At 39.0% G+C, this 20,162-nt stretch overlaps 1 protein-coding gene across 3 annotated transcripts in view; it reads right to left on the bottom strand.

Moving 5' to 3' along the window:
- Positions 1 to 6,207: 6,207 nt before the first annotated feature.
- Positions 6,208 to 20,162, bottom strand: part of LOC100015440 (organic cation/carnitine transporter 2) — a 66,954-nt gene continuing 52,999 nt past the window's right edge. Inside the window, exons 7-10 of one of the 3 annotated variants that reach the window (XR_008915055.1) lie at positions 12,908 to 13,122; positions 10,863 to 11,080; positions 8,580 to 8,715; positions 6,208 to 7,643 (exon numbers count right to left, since the gene is read on the bottom strand). Coding sequence is in view for 2 of the 3 variants with exons in the window: in XM_001366099.4 (XP_001366136.2) it covers positions 7,544 to 7,643; positions 8,580 to 8,715; positions 10,898 to 11,080; positions 12,908 to 13,122 (634 nt within the window). In the remaining variant the exon portion in view is untranslated. The remainder of the gene's footprint in view (positions 7,644 to 8,579; positions 8,716 to 10,862; positions 11,081 to 12,907; positions 13,123 to 20,162) is intronic. The other 2 variants (XM_001366099.4, XM_007473443.3) reach the window with 2 other exon arrangements.

Genomic DNA, 20,162 nt, shown 5'->3' with positions numbered 1-20,162 from the left:
TTGGTAGAGCTTTGTAATTTCTTTGAGGATTAATACTCGCCTTTCTCCTCATTTTATGATTCTCTATTGATTTATTTTTTTGTGTTCTAGCTTTTTATTGAGTTTTCTTCCCCTGGAAATCTTTGATGTTTCAACTTTTTTTCCCCTTGTTTTAAATGGGATATGTCACTTTCATTCACTTTCTGATTCCTCCTTTGCTTGTGGACATGCACAAGATCTGCCTCAGTCCTGTATCATGTTAGAGGATTTTGGTTTTATTGGTTTTAGTTCCTGCCCCACTAGTCTCTGAGGGCACCAGATTGTCCCCAGCTGGGTTTCAGTTTCCTTCCCTTAAGGCTAGCACAGATACTTATGCTCTGCCTTGGTTTTTTCCCCTTAGTTCTTGTCCTTTCCTTTTCTGTTTGGGTTGAATAAGTGTCTGTCACTTTTTTCAGGCCTCTGAGGTGGTTGGAATAGTTTCATGAGCTTCTGGGGTCTCTAATCTAGGGAATACCCAGGCAAATGGCAATACAGTTGGTGTTGCTGGGCAGAGTCAGTTATGGGAGGGTGACATGGAGTGAGGTATGCTAAAGCAACTCTGTAGTTTGTAGGGGTTCCCCACATGGTCCCCAATTACCAGCATATGAATCAGTTTGTGTGTGTCTGTTAAAGAGTATGGAATCTGATGAAGGAGAGGTGCTGAGCGAGCAGCTTTAAGGTTTAGCATTCCAAAATTAATTCATAAGAATTTTTACTATGTGGGAGCTCTTTTTTGTTTTTTTGATTCGGCTGTTCATTATGGCACATAATTCCTCTTTGTGAATTTTTTTGGAGCATTAATGAGGATTGGGAAAAGTATTTAGTCTACTATCTTGGACAAGTGAGCTAAAAGTATATTGCATTTTCTCAATTATCATCTGGGCCAAAGCTTGGTCATTAGACATCATATAATTCTTTCCATTTACATTTTTGTAATCATTATGAATATTGCTTTATTGTTCTGCTTATTTCACTCTGCATTAATTCATATAAGAATTCCCATGCTTCCTCGAATTTTTCACATTGGTCAGTACTTACAGGCCAGCAATATTCCTGTCAATTTGTTTAGTCCCTTTCTCTCATGAATGGGCAACTTTGTTTCCAATTTTTTGTCACTATAGAAAATGAGACTAAATCTTTTGGTATAGAAGGGGACTTTCTTTTTGTCTCCTACCTCCTTGGGAGTATATTATTTTAGATTTCAAATTGTTTTCTAGAATGGTTGCACCAGTTTAGAGTTCCACTAATAGTCTGTGTGTGTGTGGCAGCTGTGTGTCTCAGTGGATTGAGAGCCAGGTCTAGAGATGGGAGGTTAAAATTTGATCTTAGACACTTTCTAGTTGGGTGACCCTGGGTAAGTCACTTAACCCTCATTGCCTACCCCTTACTGTTTTTCTACTTTGGAACCAATATACAGTATTGATTCTAAGATGGAAGGTAAGGATTTAAAAAAAAAATAGTCTATGTGTGTGTTTTCTTATAGCTCTTTAAACACTGTTGCTATCTTTTGTTATTTTTGCCAATTTGATTAAGATGAAAACAGTTATTTTCATTTAAGTTCTCTTATTAGTGATTTGGAGCCATCTTTAATATAGATGTTAATGGTTGGCAATTCTTTTGAGAATTGCCTATTCCTAACCTTTAACCACTTTTCTAGATCAGTGGCTCTGGGCCTGGAGACACGAAGACTCGAGTTCACATCCAGCCTTAAACACTTAATAGCTATCATTCCAGGCAAGTCAACTAACCTCTGTCTCAGTTTCCTCAACTATAGAATGGGGTAATAATACCTCCCCAGGTGGTTGTGATGATTAAATGACATTTGTAAAGCACTTAAGCACAGTTCCTAGAACACAGAAGGTGTTTAATAAATGCTTTTTTCCTGCTTTGTTCCCTTCTGCCCAATTGGGAATGGCTCTTTAATATTCAGGTGGCATTTTATGTTTATTATGATATAAGATAGATCTCCGGAAAACCCTTCCCGACCGATCTCAAACTAGAAGCTCCTAAGGCGCCGAAATTCAAAACGATCAACAGCACAGACCCTGGGAACCCTCCTCCTGGACCTGGACCCGGTTCAAAAGGTACGGCTCCCCTTAAAAGCCAGAACCCGAGATCCCTCGGACCTCAGGGGTAGGAGCGCAGAGTCCAAGGCTCCCGGAAGCGGCAGCCGGGCTCAGAGAGCAGGGTCTGAGGAACAACAACCCTCAGGGTCTTCTACCCAAGTCCCAGTCGGGGTGAAAGTTACTGCCTGGGGCTTCCGCTGCAGAGAGCCGGTAGGTCCGGGTGAAAGTTACTGCCTGGGGCCTCCGCTGCAAAGAGCTGGTCGGTCCGGGTGAAAGTTACTGCCTGGGGCCTCCGCCACAGAGAGCTGGTCAAAACAACAGCAACCCTCAGGGCGGGCAAGACAGCCTCACGGGCTGGATCCTGCTATCCAAGTCTCAGTGAAAGTCTGTGCTCTCGGAGCTTGGGGAAGGGGCAGCCCATCCCCCCGCAGGCCGACGAAACAGCCTCACGGCCAGGGATTCTGAAGGCAACTTCCGGAAATCGAGCCAGGGGGAGAGTGTGGCTTCGTGGTCCGACCCTTCCATTCCAGTTCCAGTGAGGCATATTCAGTTTAACCCAGGGAACGCTCATAGAACCAACATCTGCCCAGGACTAAAGCTTCTGATCACCAGACAAAGACAAGAAAAGCCAATCCTCCACGTTCAGAGATGACAAACTCTACAGAAGCACAGAAGCCCCAAAATACCAAGAAAAATAAGAAGAAAGGGGCGACTCTGGACACATTCTATGGAGCCAAAATACAAAATACAGAGCAGATAGAAGAAGATATACAAGAAAATTCTCCAAAATCTTCCAAAGGAAATAGAAACTCTCCACAAACACATGAAGAATTTGAATCAGAAAGGACCAAAAAGATGGAAGCCCTCTGGGAAGAAAAGTGGGAAATGATGCAAAAGAAATTCACGCATCTACAAAACCAGTTTGACCAAACTGTAAAAGAAAACCAGGCTTTAAAGCAAGAACTAATAAAGCAAAGCCAAAACACCAAGAAATTAGAAGAGAACATAAAATATCTCACCGACAAGGTGATAGATCTGGAAAACAGGGGGAGAAGAGAAAATTTAAGAATAATTGGACTACCAGAAAAGCCAGAAATAAACACCAAACTGGACATGGTGATACAAGATATAATCAAAGAAAATTGCCCAGAGATTCTAGAACAAGGGGGCAATACAGCCACTGACAGAGCTCACAGAACACCTTCTACACTAAACCCCCAAAAGACAACTCCCAGGAATGTAATTGCCAAATTCCAAAGCTATCAAACAAAAGAAAAAATCCTACAGGAAGCCAGAAAAAGACAATTTAGATATAAAGGAATGCCAATCAGGGTCACACAAGACCTTGCAAGTTCTACGCTGAATGATCGTAAGGCATGGAACATGATCTTCAGAAAGGCAAGAGAGCTGGGTCTCCAACCAAGAATCAGCTACCCAGCAAAACTGACTATATACTTCCAAGGGAAAGTATGGGCATTCAACAAAATAGAAGACTTCCAACTTTTTGCAAAGAAAAGACCAGAGCTCTGTGGAAAGTTTGATACCGAAAATCAAAGAGCAAGGAATACCTGAAAAGGTAAATATTAAGGAAAGGGGAAAAATGTTATCTTCTTTTACTCAAACTCTCTTCTATAAGGACTACATTTATATCAACCTATGTATACTAATATGTGGGGAAAATGTAATGTATAAATAGGGGGTAAAGAAAGACCAAATAGAATAATGGTTCTCACACAAAGATTCACAGGGGAAGGGGAGGGGAAGAAAACTCCTATAAGAAGGAGAGGAAGAGGGGGGGGGGGTTTACTTAAACCTCAATCTCAGGGAAATCAACTCTGAGAGGGAAAAACATCCAGATCCATTGGGATCTTGAATTCTATCTTACCCAACAAGGGTAAGGAGAAGGGAAAACCAAGGGGGGGAGGGGGAGAGGGAGAACAAAAAGGGAGGGAAAGAGAGGGGGGAGGGGGAGGGAACAAAAAGGGAGGGACTAAAAAGGGAAACATCAAGGGAGGGGACAAGGGGGACTGATTCAAAGTAAATCACTGGACTAAAAGGTAGAGCCGAAGAAGAAAAGGTTAGAATTAGGGAAGGCAATCAAAATGCCAGGGAGTCCACAAATGACAATCATAACTTTGAACGTGAATGGGATGAACTCACCCATAAAACGTAGACGAATAGCTGAATGGATTAGAATCCAAAACCCTACCATATGTTGTCTTCAAGAAACACACATGAGGCGGGTTGACACCCACAAGGTCAGAATTAAAGGATGGAGTAAGACCTTCTGGGCCTCAACTGATAGAAAGAAGGCAGGAGTGGTAATCATGATATCTGATAAAGCCAATGCAAAAATAGACCTGATCAAAAGGGATAGGGAAGGTAATTATATTTTGTTAAAAGGGACTCTAGACAATGAGGAAATATCATTAATCAACATGTATGCACCAAATAATATAGCACCCAAATTTCTAATGGAGAAACTAGGAGAATTGAAGGAAGAAATAGACAATAAAACCATACTAGTGGGAGACTTAAACCAACCATTATCAAATTTAGATAAATCAAATCAAAAAATAAATAAGAAAGAGGTAAAAGAAGTGAATGAAATCTTAGAAAAATTAGAATTAATAGACATATGGAGAAAAATAAATAGGGATAAAAAGGAATACACCTTCTTCTCAGCACCACATGGCACATTCACAAAAATTGACCATACATTAGGTCACAGAAACATAGCACACAAATGCAAAAAAGCAGAAATAATGAATGCAGCCTTCTCAGATCACAAGGCAATAAAAATAATGATTAGTAATGGTACATGGAAAACCAAATCTAAAACCAATTGGAAATTAAACAATATGATACTCCAAAACCGTTTAGCTAAAGAAGAAATCATAGAAACAATTAATAATTTCATCAAGGAAAATGACAATGGCGAAACATCCTTTCAAACCTTTTGGGATGCAGCCAAAGCGGTAATCAGAGGCAAATTCATATCCCTGAAAGCTCATATTAACAAACAAGGGAGAGCAGAGATCAATCAATTGGAAATGCAATTGAAAAAACTCGAAAGCGATCAAATTAAAAACCCCCAGCAGAAAACCAAATTAGAAATCCTAAAAATTAAGGGAGAAATTAATAAAATCGAAAGCGATAGAACTATTGATTTAATAAATAAGACAAGAAGCTGGTACTTTGAAAAAACAAACAAAATAGACAAAGTACTGGTCAATCTAATATTATGATATAAGATGTTGCTCTAAGCCTAATTTCTGCTAAACTTTTCCATTTTTTTCTGAGCAGTTCTTGTCACATAGGAAGTTTCATCCCAAGTAATTGGATTTATTGACCAATGAGTTATTAAATTCAATTATTTCTTGTTTTTTCTTTGTACTATCTATTCCTTTGATCTACTTTTTAAATTTTTTAATCTCTACCAGGTTGTTTTGATGATTGTTACTTTATAACAGAATTTGAGATCTTGAGGGGAATGATAGACATCACTCTCAAATAGGGGACAGTCTAAGTAAAACATGGAAGAGTGTGAAGGGTGAGATCAGAGAACAGCTAGTATTCAATTTTGGTTGGAACACACCAATACTGAATATAAAAAGGGACAATGTTAACAAAATTGGAAAGGTAGGTGGAAGTTAGTTTATGGATACCCTCGGATACCATACTCAGTAATTTGTACTTTATCCTATAAGTAAAAGAGAGCTACCTGCCCTGTGAGTGATTTTTTTCCCAGCATTAATGATAGGTGACACTGACCTCTCTGCAAGCTCTCTTTTTACCCAATTCTGCTGTGGGACAAAAGCATTCATCTCTGAGTCAGTCTGGGGTTAGGAAAACCCATCTGTGGGCAGGGTTATGGATGGGATCAGTCTGCAAGAGAGGTTTGAGATATGGGACCAGGATTGGAGGTTGGCTGATGATGAAAGGAAGTTGTTTGACCCACAGGGAAATCTAATCCATTGAATCAACCAGGTTCACTTATACAAAATCAGTGGGAGGATATAGTAGATGATAATATAATATTTTAGCACTTTGATAAACCAAGTAATGGAGTGATAAATAAATTAGCTGCTTTAATAGAAATAAAAGTTGTAGACAGCTATAATTTTTTTTTAAAAAACAAGTTTGTTTATTAAAGGTTTTTTTTTCTTTCATATTCCCAAAATACCACAGTGGTTTTCGCAAAAAGAAATGCATTTTTTTGACCAGGTGAAGAATATGTTTTAATAGTACCATGGCAATAGAATGGGTAGGAGGGAAGAGAAGATAAATAAAAAGCTTATTACCCTCCTCCCTCCTTAATCTGTTTCAACTATGGCTGTCACAGGACTTAAGTAAGTACCTGTGTTTCTTGGAAGAGTAGATATACTCCCACCCACAATCTAACAGGAGAAACTCAAATCACATCCATGGTCTTAGTCATTTTTTCCATGATAGAGATCAGAAAAGGAAAGCACCTCATGTCGTCACTTTTGGCATCTAAACAAGTGCTAGTAGCATTGGTTCTTAGCAAATATTTACTCACATCCAGTTTATTTGCAGCTGGACATAGATGGCAAAAAAATTAGGGGCTACTTAGCCCCCTTTTCCAAGTATATTTTGAAAGGAAATTAAAGAGAAAGGCTCTCCTCTCCATACTCTGCCAGAAAAATCTCAAGGCTTTGAGAAAACAGATATTACACTGTTTTCTCTTCCTAGCCTTCCCCACACATTCTCCATTCTGTTCTCCCTCCAAACTACTAGGGAAAAAAAACTCCTATGAACTTGGAGCAACACTGAAGGTTTGACTTATATAACAATGGAAAATAGAGGGGCAGAGTTGCGATATCTTCTTTTTAATGTGGGCCGGGACAAGCCCAATCCTTTGATCACATGAATGTAAACAAGTTCACACAGTAGTTGTGCTGAGCGATTAGAGAGCTTGTGCTAGCAAATTACTGCATGGTTGCTGACATTCAATGTAATAAAATCTATTTCATTGCAACTACATTCAGGTTTTGCCAGTCCCTGCCCTTTCTTTAGCCCTGGGGAAGTCTGGTTAAGCATTCCTTGGGAACAGAGGAAAACAATTGTCATCCTCCAGCAAATGAGAGAAGGAAGAAAAATAAACATCCAATTTTATTAGTGGCCCTTTTCAGAGAATCTGAAATTACTCTGTAAATTTAGTACATCACAACCAAACCCATTTTAAATACTCATTAATTCTAATAGGTATTTAACTTCTCATAAGAAGCCAAGTCCATTCTGTTATTGAAGCAACCTGGTCTTGATTTCTCTAAGGACAGATTAACTATCAGTGTCTATGTGCCTATTCAACAAACAAAGAAGGAATGGGTTCAATATAATAAATACTAGGATGTTTAACACTCCAGGACACTTAGTGTTCTCCCAAGCTCTTGTAGGAAAGTCTTCTTTACTCTCTCACTGAATTACGGGTTTCACTAAAAGGCTGTGGTTTTAAGGACTGTGTGTCTTTCTTCGCCTTCTTTTAAAATCCTTGAGTTGTTGTTGTTGCGGCTGGGACTCTGCCTGTATTTAATTCTATAAAACAAATATGGCAAATGAAATTCAGTAAAAAATATGCAAAATTACCTTCCATCAGAGATAAATCTATTCTAATAATAGCATTTAAAAAGATATTAGAAAGTATTTGAAGAAGGGTGGAACTTCACCAAGGGGAAAGGAAGAACCATATCCTATTGGCCTCTTCTGATCACTCTTCCCATGGTCTGCAACGTACTAATGTTATAGTGGAGACGTGTAGCGAGACGGTGTTGGACAGGATCAGACAGGAAGATATACTCTGGGAGTGTCTGCAGTATCTAATACACTCAAGGCTCAATTATTCTACTACCTCTCCCACCTGACCTTTCTCACATTTCCACTCAGTCAGCATGTCTAGGTCTTTTCCCTCATTCCTGGAATTCACTGCATCCTCAACTGTACTTCCCGGCTTTCTTTAAGTACCAGATAAAATCCTGCCTTCCACAGGAAGCCTTCCATGATTCTCCTTAGTTCTAGCACCTTTGCTCTGTTGCCCATCTCCCATTTATCCCACGTATACCCACCCATACTCACACACATATATGTAGATGCATGTGTGTGTTTTTTTCTTCCCTCCATATGGCTGTGCATGGTGTCTCCTCTATAAGACTGAGCACCTAGAGAGAGGGGACTGTGTTCTGACACTGCTTAGTGCAATGCCTGACACATAGCAAGTGCTTAGTAAATGTTTATTGACTGACAGCAAGATCCCTAGGCTTGCTTTCCCCAGGAGGCATTAAATGGGGAATTTGTTGGGCTTTTCGGTTTTTTATTTTGGGCTACTCCAAGGAAATGAAGTATTCCTGCTGTACTATGTACAAATCCACAGCGTGCCCTGAGTTATATGGTATCTGAATCAGGTAATCCACTAACTGTGAGGTCTGCCTGAATCAAGAAGAAATAATATAGGATTCAGAGAAAAGGCTTCCTTACCCTTTGACCCTCAGCATATCATCAATGGTATCTGGGAGAGGGATCCCATAGCTCTCTGGGAGGAACAAGGTAAGGATGGCAGTCAGGACAGTCAGGCTCCCCATGAGGATGTAAGGCAGGAATCGGTCATAGGCACCTAAGATACAGAAGAGCTGGGTATGACAAAGGTGCTGGCCCTAGGGCTTTGCTCCTGTCACCTGGGGTACTTATTGGGGTTTCCTTTCAATCTTCTCTCCTTCACATCTCCTCTCTCTCATCCCATCCCTGCTTCCCTTCACCAGCTCCCACAACACACTAGTCAAAACAGACTGGCCTATCAGTCCTGCATTGCCTGAGCAGTACACTGACTTACCAGAAGTAAAAAGCCAATGGGCTAAGACAGTAGCCTCTGGGGCCTCTGTACTGATTGCAAGTAATCAGGGATGTCACTGAGGGCCAAAACACAAGGTGTTGTTTCTGCATGTTTCCCAGTGTCATACTTCCAAGACAACTATTGCATCAGCTCATGGACAGAAATAACCTGTCTGTATCAGCCTCACAAATATGTTACAGCCTGTCCATGTACCTTCATGTAAAATGAGGCAAGTTTCCTCTTGGTGGAGACACATCACAGCCTGTGCACAAAAGTCTGGAAATGCTTGAGGGCAGAATACTTTTTAGGTGATAGACAGGGACCGTGGCTGGGTAGTACGGATAGCTATCCTTGGCTGGGAGTAACATTTCTCTACTTCAAAGCCAACAATGGCCACAAGAAGATCACCAAATTAAGAAAAGTAGCCAACTAGTAAAAATTTGAACTTGGAGTTGGAAGAGAGGAGACTTGAACATTTACTAGCTGAGACCCTAATATATATGTATATTTTTATTTTTTTGAGGATCTCAAATGAATCCCTCTGTGAGAGAAATGCAGATGGAATCATCTAAGGAAATCTATTTTTTTCTTTTTAAACCCTTACCTTCTGTCTTGGAACCAATAATGTCTATTGGTTCCAAGGCAGAAGAGTGGTAAGGGCTAAGCAATGGGGGTTAAATGATTTGCCCAGGGTCACACAGCTGAAAAATGTCTGAGGTCAGATTTGAACCCAGGACCTCCTGTCTCTAGACCTGGCTCTCAATCCACTGAGCTACCCAGATGCCCCCTAAGGCAATCTTAATATAAATTTAAAAACTTGTTTTTTTGGTTGTTTTCTCATTTGAAAAGTAAGTACCCCAAAGACATAATAGGGGGAAAGACTTGTACAAAAATATTCATAGCTGTACTCTTTGTGGTAGTAAAAAATTGGAAAATGAGGGGATGCCCTTCAATTGGGGAATGGCTGACCAAATTGTGGCATCTGATGGTGATGGAATACTATTGTGCTACATGGAATGATGATCTGGAGGAATTCCATGGAGACTGGAATGACCTCCAGGAAGTGATGCAGAGTGAGAGGAGCAGAACCAGGAGAACATTGTACACAGAGACTGGTACACTGTGGCACAATTGAATGCAATGGACTTCTCTACTAGTAGCAATGCAACGATCCAGGACAATTTAGAGGAACTTAGGAGAAAGAACACTATCCACATCCAGAGGAAAAACTGTGGAAATGGAAATGCATTAGAAAAATATGTGATTGATCATGTTCTGTGATAGGGGTTTTGATGTTAAGAGATTGTGCTACTGAAGATACAAATAACATGGAAATAGGTTTTGAACAGTGATACATATATAAACCAGTGGAACTGCTTGTCAGATTTGGGAGGGGGGAAGAGGAGAATCATGTAACCATGGAAAAATATTCTAAATAAGAAAAAGGAAAAAAAAAAGAAAAGTAAGTACCACCCCACAATCACATACTTTCTCAGTCACTAACCCATGCTGTTTGATCACCCAGAGACACAATGTGGTAACCTTGAAGATCATCTTTTCCCTCTGAACAAATTTAAGTTGTGGTTTATGTTCAGTGGTTTTTTCAGTTGTGTCCAATTCCTCATGACCCAGTTTGGAGTTTTCTTGTCAAAGATCCTGGAGTGGATTGCCATTTCTTTTCCTAGTCATTTGACAGCTAGGAAGTGTTTTAGGCCTGATTTGAACTCAGGAAGATGAGTCTTCCTTATTCCAGGCCCAGCATTCTAATCTGCACCACCTAGTTGGAGTCTTTAGGAGTTATTCTTTATCATAGTTGGCTTTTCATAGAGAAACTATCAGTTCCCAGAGAAACCAAGGATTATGCTTGTCTGCTAAGCCAAAACACTTTGTTCAAATATGATATCATACTCCAGAATATGGCTGGTATATACCTTTGTCCAGCTGTAGGCTGTCTGCAGTGACTCACCGAGGTAAACAAAGTAAGGAGACAAGATGCTTCCCAGTCGAGATGCCATAGAACTGGCTCCCACACCCATGTTCCTGACCACTGTGGGATAGAGCTCAGCTGTGTACACATACACCATGGCGAAAGCACAGGTGATCCCAAACTTCCCGATCATCACCAAGCCAAGTGACAGTAAGTATAAGTCTGAGGAGACAAAGCAGGGGCAGGAAGCCCACCCTTAGTGAGGTCCTGAGCATCACTTTGGTCACTTCTAATGAATACATTGATCAATTCATGTCCTCCTGGCCTAAAGATTTTCTCTTATACAGTGAAGACTTTCTCTCCATTTCTTTGTCAGCTTATAAAACTTCCTAATGAAGAGGGCAGCCAGGTAGCTCAGTGGATTGAGAGCCAGACCTAGAGATGGGAGGTCCTAGGTTCAAATCTGGCCTCAGACACTTCTGAGCTGTGTGACCCTGGGCAAGTCACTTGACCCCCATTGCCTAGCCCTTAACACTCTTCTGCCTTGGAGCCAATACACAGTATTGACTCCATGACTGAAGATAAGGGTTTAAAAAAAACAAACAATAAAACCCCTTCCTAATGAAAAAAGAGTTATGCCCAAGGTCCTGATTCCAGTCCAGCTCATATGGAAAATCCACCCAGAAAACCTTTTGCATACACTTGGTCAAAGGGAGGTGCAGAACACCATCAGAGGAGTGCCACTGAGAAGCTCTGAGAGCCTCAGCCTACATATTGAAAGAATACTACAGAGGACCTTTTAAGAGTCAAATTTTGAACTCTCTAATAACCTGTTGGCTATTATATTTGACTCTATAATGATCTATATTTGATAGTTATTGAACCTTATTTCCAAACATTCACAATGTGAATTTGTTCCTAAAGTATGGTGCCTGAGGCCTGTGCTGCAGCCACTGGGATGTATTTGAGTGGGGTTTTAGATGTAGAGAGAGATTGCTCCCTGGATTGGTATTTCTTTTCTTCATTTATCTCACCCTATAGGCAGGTTTTTTTCAGACCCAGTATCTCTTTGTACTTAGGACATTTAACTAGTTTCAGTTAGATAACCCAACAGTGATGTGTAAATGCCATCCCTGAGTTAGCAGCTCTTGAAGATCTTTAAGGATGCCTCCTCCCAGCAGCACCTGTATGTAACTTAACTATTATAAGTGGCAGATTCTTGGTCAATTCTGGTAGCACTGGAATTTTGAGCTCTTTCTGCTCACCATACCTCCTGTACTTTGAGTGAACTGTGGCCAGGGTTTGGCCCAAACAAATGAAGACCCCTTGGATTGTCTTTAGTTGGGACTTGCCCCATCCTGGCCTGGCTTAGAACAGGGCTCTGACCCAATAATATGGGGCTAAATGGTTACTCATTCAAGGATACCTGGTGCTAGTCTGTGTTCTCAACTCCTGTGTTGCTATGGCTCTTTTTAACATTAGGAAATGATACTGCAGTTCATTATGGGACAGGATGGAAACATGATGATATGGGACATTTGGTTCCTGCCAGTATCGTTATAGGAATAGTAGGAAATAATTCCTACTTTGCAAGATTTCCTTTCTCTCCACCAAGAAATATTTCTCACCCGAGAGTCAGATGTGTTGGCCACAATTAGGGCAGTGTCAATGTCTGTAAGAAAAAAGGTTTTAACAGTGATTGGGTTCCTTAAGCACATTCTGTACATAAGGTTCATGGTGGGGAAAATGGAACAGGAATAGTTATCCTTTTTCTTTTGGAGAGAAAACAATGCCAATATATCCAGAATATTTCTCACCCATTCAGGAATGGGACAAAATTAAAGGGGCTAGAACTCCTTCTCTGAATCCTGGTTTAAAATAATACCCCCAATCTTACAGAGAACTGCCTATCTATGGTCTTCTGCCAGTAATGAGTTTGATCCACTAGCAGGAACTGACACTTGATTTTATTTCCCATACTAGTGTGGACTCATTCATCTACAAGGGCATGCCAGAAGAAACAAAAAGTGTGACCCATAGGGTCCCTACCTGGAGGTACCAGTTGTATGCAGAGAAGAACGCTGCCACCTAAGAAAAGGGAAGCTGACATGGAATATCGTCGGGGCAGGTACCGTAAGAGCAGCCAAGCGATTATGTATGCAGGGACTTCAATCACGGCAGCGAGGAAGCAGTTCAGGTAGTTATCACCATGTAAGTTTGGAGTGTCAAGTGAAAGACCAAAGTAGCCCACTGATATGGTCATCCTGTTAATAAATGAGGATGATTAAAGGGGAAAACAAAAGCTAGAAAGCCTATCTTCTCACCCTGCTCCACAACATGAATTAATATCTGTGGTCAGTCCCTGATACTCACAGAAAGGAATCTTTTGTGATTTGCTTATTTCAAGAAACAAAAGTAGAGGAGAATGGATTGCATTGCTACTCTAGAAGAAAACTTCCTGAGTAAACTTGCTGAGAAGGAAGTTACAGACAAGCTTCGTCTAGCTAGGAATAGTTACCACTGCAAACATGAGGCTTCATGCCACCTTTAGATGATCTAGTACAGAAATGAAGTACTGCTGGTGCTCACAACGAAAAGGAATAATTTCCAATGAGTTTCATAATCCACCCCGCCTCAACCCCCCATATATATATATATATATATATATATATATATATACACAACTACTGATCACTGTCACTCTATGGGCCCCCCATAGAGTTTTCTCTTACACACAGTTACCCTGATTTCAACTCCAACTCATGTTATAACATTTCTTTTTGTGGCCCCTCCCAACCTCCAACCCCTTACACATTTTTTTCCCCTTGTAAAGATTATAGATAGGGAACTCAAAAACCTGCCATTCAGATGGAGAATCTTACTGGAGGTTCATTTTTTTAAGCATAAATTATAAAAAATGACTTTTTATTTTACAGTGTTCCCAATGGATATTTTTATTTTTCTATTTCTTTTTTATATTTAGAATATTTTTCCATGTTTACATGATTTGTGATTTTTACCCTCCCTCTCCCCTCCTGGATCTGACAAGCAATTCCACTGGGTTATACATGTATCATTGTTCAAAACCTATTTCCATATTATTCATATTTGTAGTAGAGTGATCTTTTAACACCAAAATCCTAATCACATCCGTCTCGAACTACGTGATTGATCTTATTTATGTCTTTCTTCTGCATTTCTGTTCCCACAGTTCTTTCTCTGGATGTGGATAGCATTCTTTCTTATAAGTTCTGGAGGTTCATTTTAAATGTAATTTTAATTAAATTATGCCCTCTGGATCATTCAGTAGAGGAGCAGGAGGACGCAGGGTGTAGGAAATCTCCTTACTCCCACTCCCAAACATGTACTCTCAGACCCCAACTTTAATTGGATAGAAATACCATATCACTCTTCCCTCTTCCTATTCACAGGCTAAGTCCTGAACAAAGGAAGTGCTTAGTTCATGGTACCAAATGACCAACACTTATATTCAGGAAACATGGCTATGCTTATTTAGGGTGTGCCAGTTATGACCTGAGGCTAATTGTATCCTGGGTTGTTTTGCATGTTGAAACCCCTCAAAATGTACTTTTAAAAAGTATTCTTTGCTACTTGGAACTCTCAGTGAAAGCAGAACTGGAGGGAATCGCTGAATGATTCATTGTAGCCTGCAAGTTCCCAATGTGGCTGGGTTCTCTGCTGCATCTTGTATGCATATGTTGGCATGAAAGAAGTCCATGCTATTCCATAGAAATGAATGACTCATCCCCAATTCCTAACTTGACTAGCCTGCATTTCCTCTTAGAATAGTAGCTCCAGAGTCTGATAAGGACACCCGGGAAAGCATCCAGTAATGCTGTGGTTAAGCTTCTGTCTGTCTCTCTTTCCTTCTAAGGCAGGATATCTTGACTCCAAGACCAGCACTCTAGTCACTATACCTGTCCCTTACAGGCAGGGAATACCCTAGTCCTTTGGTGACCTTTCCCAAGTTGAGTATATAGGATTTGCTTGACAGTCTTCAACAGCATTTCCCCCTTCTTACCTAAGGAGCTGAAGAATATTTAAGTTCCTTGGTCTTGTCATAAGGAGTTTTGTCAATAACAATGAAGACCATGTGGTTGAGTGCATTAGGATCTTCCTTCCCCCATCACCTAGCCACTTCTAAACATATTATCCTATGCATAAGAAAGAGTATTTAATAAGGACCTGGAGATAAGGTTTATCCTTATCATCACTATTATTTCACAGTCTCTGTTAAGAGCCTATCTGTCTATGGCCTTGGGAAGTTTAGAGAGTGACTGAGAAAAGCTGAGATATCTTGTCCTCAGGAACTTAGTATTCCATCCCTATAGACTTGGATGTTTGGTGAAACCCTCTGACTAGAAAAGACCTAAGGAGACAGTCCAATTCATTCCCCTGCCTCCAGATAGTCCTCTACCTAACCATCCTAGAGAGGGGAGTCCATCCTGTCTCTCATCTTCTGAAATAGTCACAGTTTTCAGATATATGACTATATGACTACCAGTCTCACCAGCACTCAAGATATGGCACCTCCACTTCTACTAATTCAGAAGTCAAGAAGGTTAGGGAAAAGAGTTATTGTTTTCTTTGTGGGGATTCATCTAGACACCCATAACCATATCTGCCCATGTGGGATTGAGGCAGAATACTATTCTGGAACTCATAAACCAAGAGAAACCTGACTCTGTGCCTGCCTCAGGATTTGGGGTGACTTGGGGCTTCTTCTGGCCACTTCTTTTCCCTGTATTTATGTATTTTCCAGTTTTTGTTCTTAGGGGAATCATTATCTGTTTTCTAAAAAGTGATATTTTATTTTTTTTCAATTACATGTAAAAACAATTTTTAACATTTAAAAAAATTTTTGAGTTCCAGATTCTTTCCTTCCCTCCCCTCCCTCCTCCCTGAGGAAGCAATGATTTGATAAAGGTTTTACATGTACAGTCATGAAAAACATATTTCCATAATACTCATGTTGTGAGAGAAAACACAATAAAAAACTTGCCCATAAAAAGTAAAGTAAAAAAGTAGTATGTTTCGATCTGCATTGACTCTATCAGTTCTTTCTCTGCAGGTAGACAATATTTTTCATCATAAGTCCTTTGTAATTGCCTTGGATCATTGTTTTGCTGAGAATGGCTAAATCATTCACCATTGATAATTGTTACAATATTGCTGTTACTGTATATACTACTCTCCTGCTACCACTCACTTTACTTTGCATCAGTTCATGTAAGTCTTTCCAGGTTTTTCTGAAAGCATGTTGTTCATCATTTCTTACAGAATAATAGTATTTCATAGTAATTATATAACACAACTGGTTGAGTTATTCCCCAATTGATGGGGGTTTCAGTTTTCAATTCTTTGCCACCATAAAAAGAATTGCTATAAATATTTTTGTACATTGTTCCTTTCCTTTTTTATTTTTTAAATATCTTTGGGATATAGGCTTAGTAGAAGTATAGATGAGTCAAAGAGTTTGCACAGTTTTAGAGTCCTTTGGGCATAGTTCTAAATTGCTCTCCAGAAAGGCTGAATCAGTTCACAACTCCATAACAGTGCAATAGTGTTCTAATTTTCCCACATCATATCCAACATTTGTCATTTTTCCCAATCTTATAGGTATGAAGCAGTACTTCAGAGTTGGTTTAATTAGTGTTTCTCTAGTCAATAGTTATTTAGAATATTTTTACATAACTATAGATTTTATTTCTTCTTTTGAAAATTGCTTGTTTATATCCTTTGATCAATCATCAATTGGGGAATGATTTGTATTCTTGATGACTCAGTTCTCTCTCTATATGAGAAATGAGGCCTTTATCAGAGAAACTTGTAAAACTCCCCCATTTCCAACTTTATTTTTAATCTCGCCTGGAGGAATCATTTTTATATCTACTTTTCTCGTTTCTCATTACCAAGATGAAAGAGCTTTTTGGAGAGAGGTAAGTGGGAAGCAGGGTACAAGTGGTCAAGTAAATCCATCAGTTTCTCTAAGCTCTCCTAACACTCCTACTCCATAATAATAATAAAAAATTGCACCAAACCCAATTCTAGATAATAAAGCCAATTAAAAAGTCACAGTGAGTCATTTTTTCTATCCCAGAGCAGCTTAGGAAGTCAGAAGGAGAGTCCAGCAGATACTGGGGTAAGAGTTGGCTAGGAGCATGGTACAATAGAATGGGCACAAGTGGCGATGGCAGCAACTGGCTCTGTTGGTGGCAGCAGTGGTAGGGAGCTACCTAATATCTAGAGAAAGTAAAGGGACTGAATATTTGGTCAGAAAGATATCTTATGAGACCATTGTGCTAACATTAGAGGCAGGAATAGTATATCAGTACTCTACATGTATGCACCAAATGGTATAGCATCCAGATTTTTAAAGGAGAAACTATTGGAGTTTAAGGAGGAAATAGATAGTAAAACTATATTGTGTGAGACCTCAACCTTCCTCTATCAGAACAAGATAAATCAACCCCAAAAAATAAAGAAAGAAGCAAGAGATATGAATGAAATCTTAGAAAAAAATAGAGTTAATAGATATATAGAGAAAAGAAAATAGGGATCAAAAGGAATACACCTTTTCAGCAGCACATGGTACATTAACAAAGATTGACTGTATTAGGGCATAAAAACATTGCAAACAAATGCAGAAAAGCAGAAATAATAAATGCAAATTTTTCAGATTACAATGCAATAAAAATTATAATTAGGAAGGGTACATGGAGAGGCAAATAAAAAACAAATAAAATAAAGTATTGGTTAATCTAATTAAGAAAGATGAGAACAAAATTAATAGTATCATGAATGAAAAGGGTGATCTTACCTCTAATGAAAAGGAAATTAATTAAGGTAATTATTAAGAACTACTTTGCCCAATTATATGGCAATAAATATGGCAATCTGGGTGAAATGGATGAATATTTACAAAAATATAAATTGCCTAGATTAACAGAAGAGGAAATAGAATACTTAAATAATCCCATATCAGAAAAGGAAATTGAATAAGACATAAAAAAATTCCCTAAGAAAAAATCACTAGGACCAGATGGATTCACAAATGAATTCTATCAAACATTTAAAGACCAATTAATTACAATATTCTACAAACTATTTGACAAAATAGCCAAAGAAGGAGTCTTACCAAATTCTTTTTATGATAGAAATATGGTACTGATTCCCAAGCCAGGAAGACCAAAAATAGAGAAGAAAAATGATAGATCAATATCCTTAAAGAACATAGATGCAAAAATATTAAATAAAATACTAGCTAAAGGCTACAATACATTATCACAAGAATTAGCCACTATGACCAGGTGGGATTTATACTAGGAATGCAAGGATGGATTTGACCATATCAATAACCAAACTAATAGAAATCACATGATTATCTCAACAGATGCAGAAAAAGCCTTTGACAAAATACAATACCCATTACTATTGAAAACACTTGGAAGTATAGGAATAGAAGTTCCTTTCCTCAAAATAATAAACAGTATTTATTTAAAACCATAAGCAAGTATCATCTACAATGGGGACAAGTTAGATGCCTTCTCAATAAGATCAGGAGTGAAGCAGGGATGCCCATTATCACCACTACTATTTAAAATTGTACTGGAAATGCTAGCAGTAGCAATTAGAGAAGATAAAGAAATTGAAGAGATCAAAGTAGGTGTAGCATCCCAAGCATATTCACATCTATGAAATATAAATGACTGTATGATTACTGTGTCTCTAAGCATAAGGTTATACCAATGAGGTCTGTGAATGTAACCTTGAACTGGCCCTTGGCTAAGACAAACTCATTAACATGCTTGGACTCAATTCCCCGGGAAAGCGAGGTTTGCAATCTACACGCCCAAAGGTGTTCCCTCTACCTTGCCACCCAATCTTAATTGTCTATATTTTGTGATGTGGTTACTACGTGCTTGGGAGTACCGCCCAAACAGGACAGGAATAAATTCAGAGGCAAACCCACGAACTTCCTCTTGGCCTTTCTCTCCCTTCCATGGAGCTCTACTGGGCTCCTCAATGACTATGTCTCTCTCTCCTCTTAACCTTCTCCTTCCCCGAGGCTGTAACCATCCTGGCCTGCATTCCCTATCTTAATCTCCTCATCCACCTCCTGTTCCTTTGTACTCATACTCTCCTATCAAAGGGAGTATCATAGGGATTGCCTGCCCTATTCAAACACTGACTTGTCCGTGTCTTTCATTTCCATCCTGGTTCTCGGTTCCTATCTCTCCTCGGGTCCCATCACAAAGGTGAGCCCCTTCCCTTGTGGGACCCTGCTGGTCAGGGAAGTCCATTAAGGAAAAACCCCACACATTAAGGAAAAACACCCAGGCAATGAGGAAACGAAACTATCATTCTTTGCAGTTGACATGATGGTAAAGCTAGAGAATCCAAGAAAATCAACTAAAAAACTAGTAGAAACAATCAATAACTTTAGCAAAGTTTCAGGGTACAAAATAAATCCACATAAATCATCCGCATTCCTACATGTTTCCAACAAAACCCAGCAGCAAGATTTAGAAAGAGAAACTCCATTTAAAATTATTCTAGACAAGATAAAATACCTGGAAACCTACTTGCCAACACAGATTCAGGAATTATATGAACATAACTATAAAACTCTCTCCACACAAATAAAACTAGATCTAAACAATTGGAAAAACATTAATTGCTTATGGGTAGGATGAGCTAATATAATAAAAATGACAATTCTACCTAAATTAATTTACTTATTCAGCATTATACCTATCAAACTACCAAAACACTTTTTTTATAGAATTAGAAAAAATATTACAAAGTTCATCTGAAAGAACAAAAGATCAAGTATATTAAGGGAACTAATGAAAAAAAAATGTGAAGGATGGAGGCCTAGCTTTACCAGATCTCAAACTATACTATAAAGCAGTGATCATTAAAACTATATGGTACTGGCTTAGAAATAGAAGGGTAGATCAATGGAATAGACTTGGAGTAAATGACAATAGCAAGATAGTGTTCAATAAACCCAAAGATCCCAGCCTTTGGGATAAGAACTCGTTATTTGACAAAAAATGCTAGGAAAATTGGAAAAGAGTATAGGAGAAATTAGGCTTAGATCAGCATCTTACACCTCATACCAACATTAACTCAAAGTGGGTAAATGACTTAAATTTATAAAGAGGGAAATCATAAACAAATTAGGTTAACATAGAATATCTGTCAGATCTATGGGAAAGGAAGGAATTTAAGACCAAGCAAGAGGTAGAGAACATTACAAAATGTAAAATGAATAATT

The sequence above is a fragment of the Monodelphis domestica genome, chromosome 1 (assembly GCF_027887165.1).
Source record: "Monodelphis domestica isolate mMonDom1 chromosome 1, mMonDom1.pri, whole genome shotgun sequence".
NCBI classification, from domain to species: domain Eukaryota; kingdom Metazoa; phylum Chordata; class Mammalia; order Didelphimorphia; family Didelphidae; genus Monodelphis; species Monodelphis domestica.
This window is presented reverse-complemented; position numbering and strand designations above follow the sequence as displayed.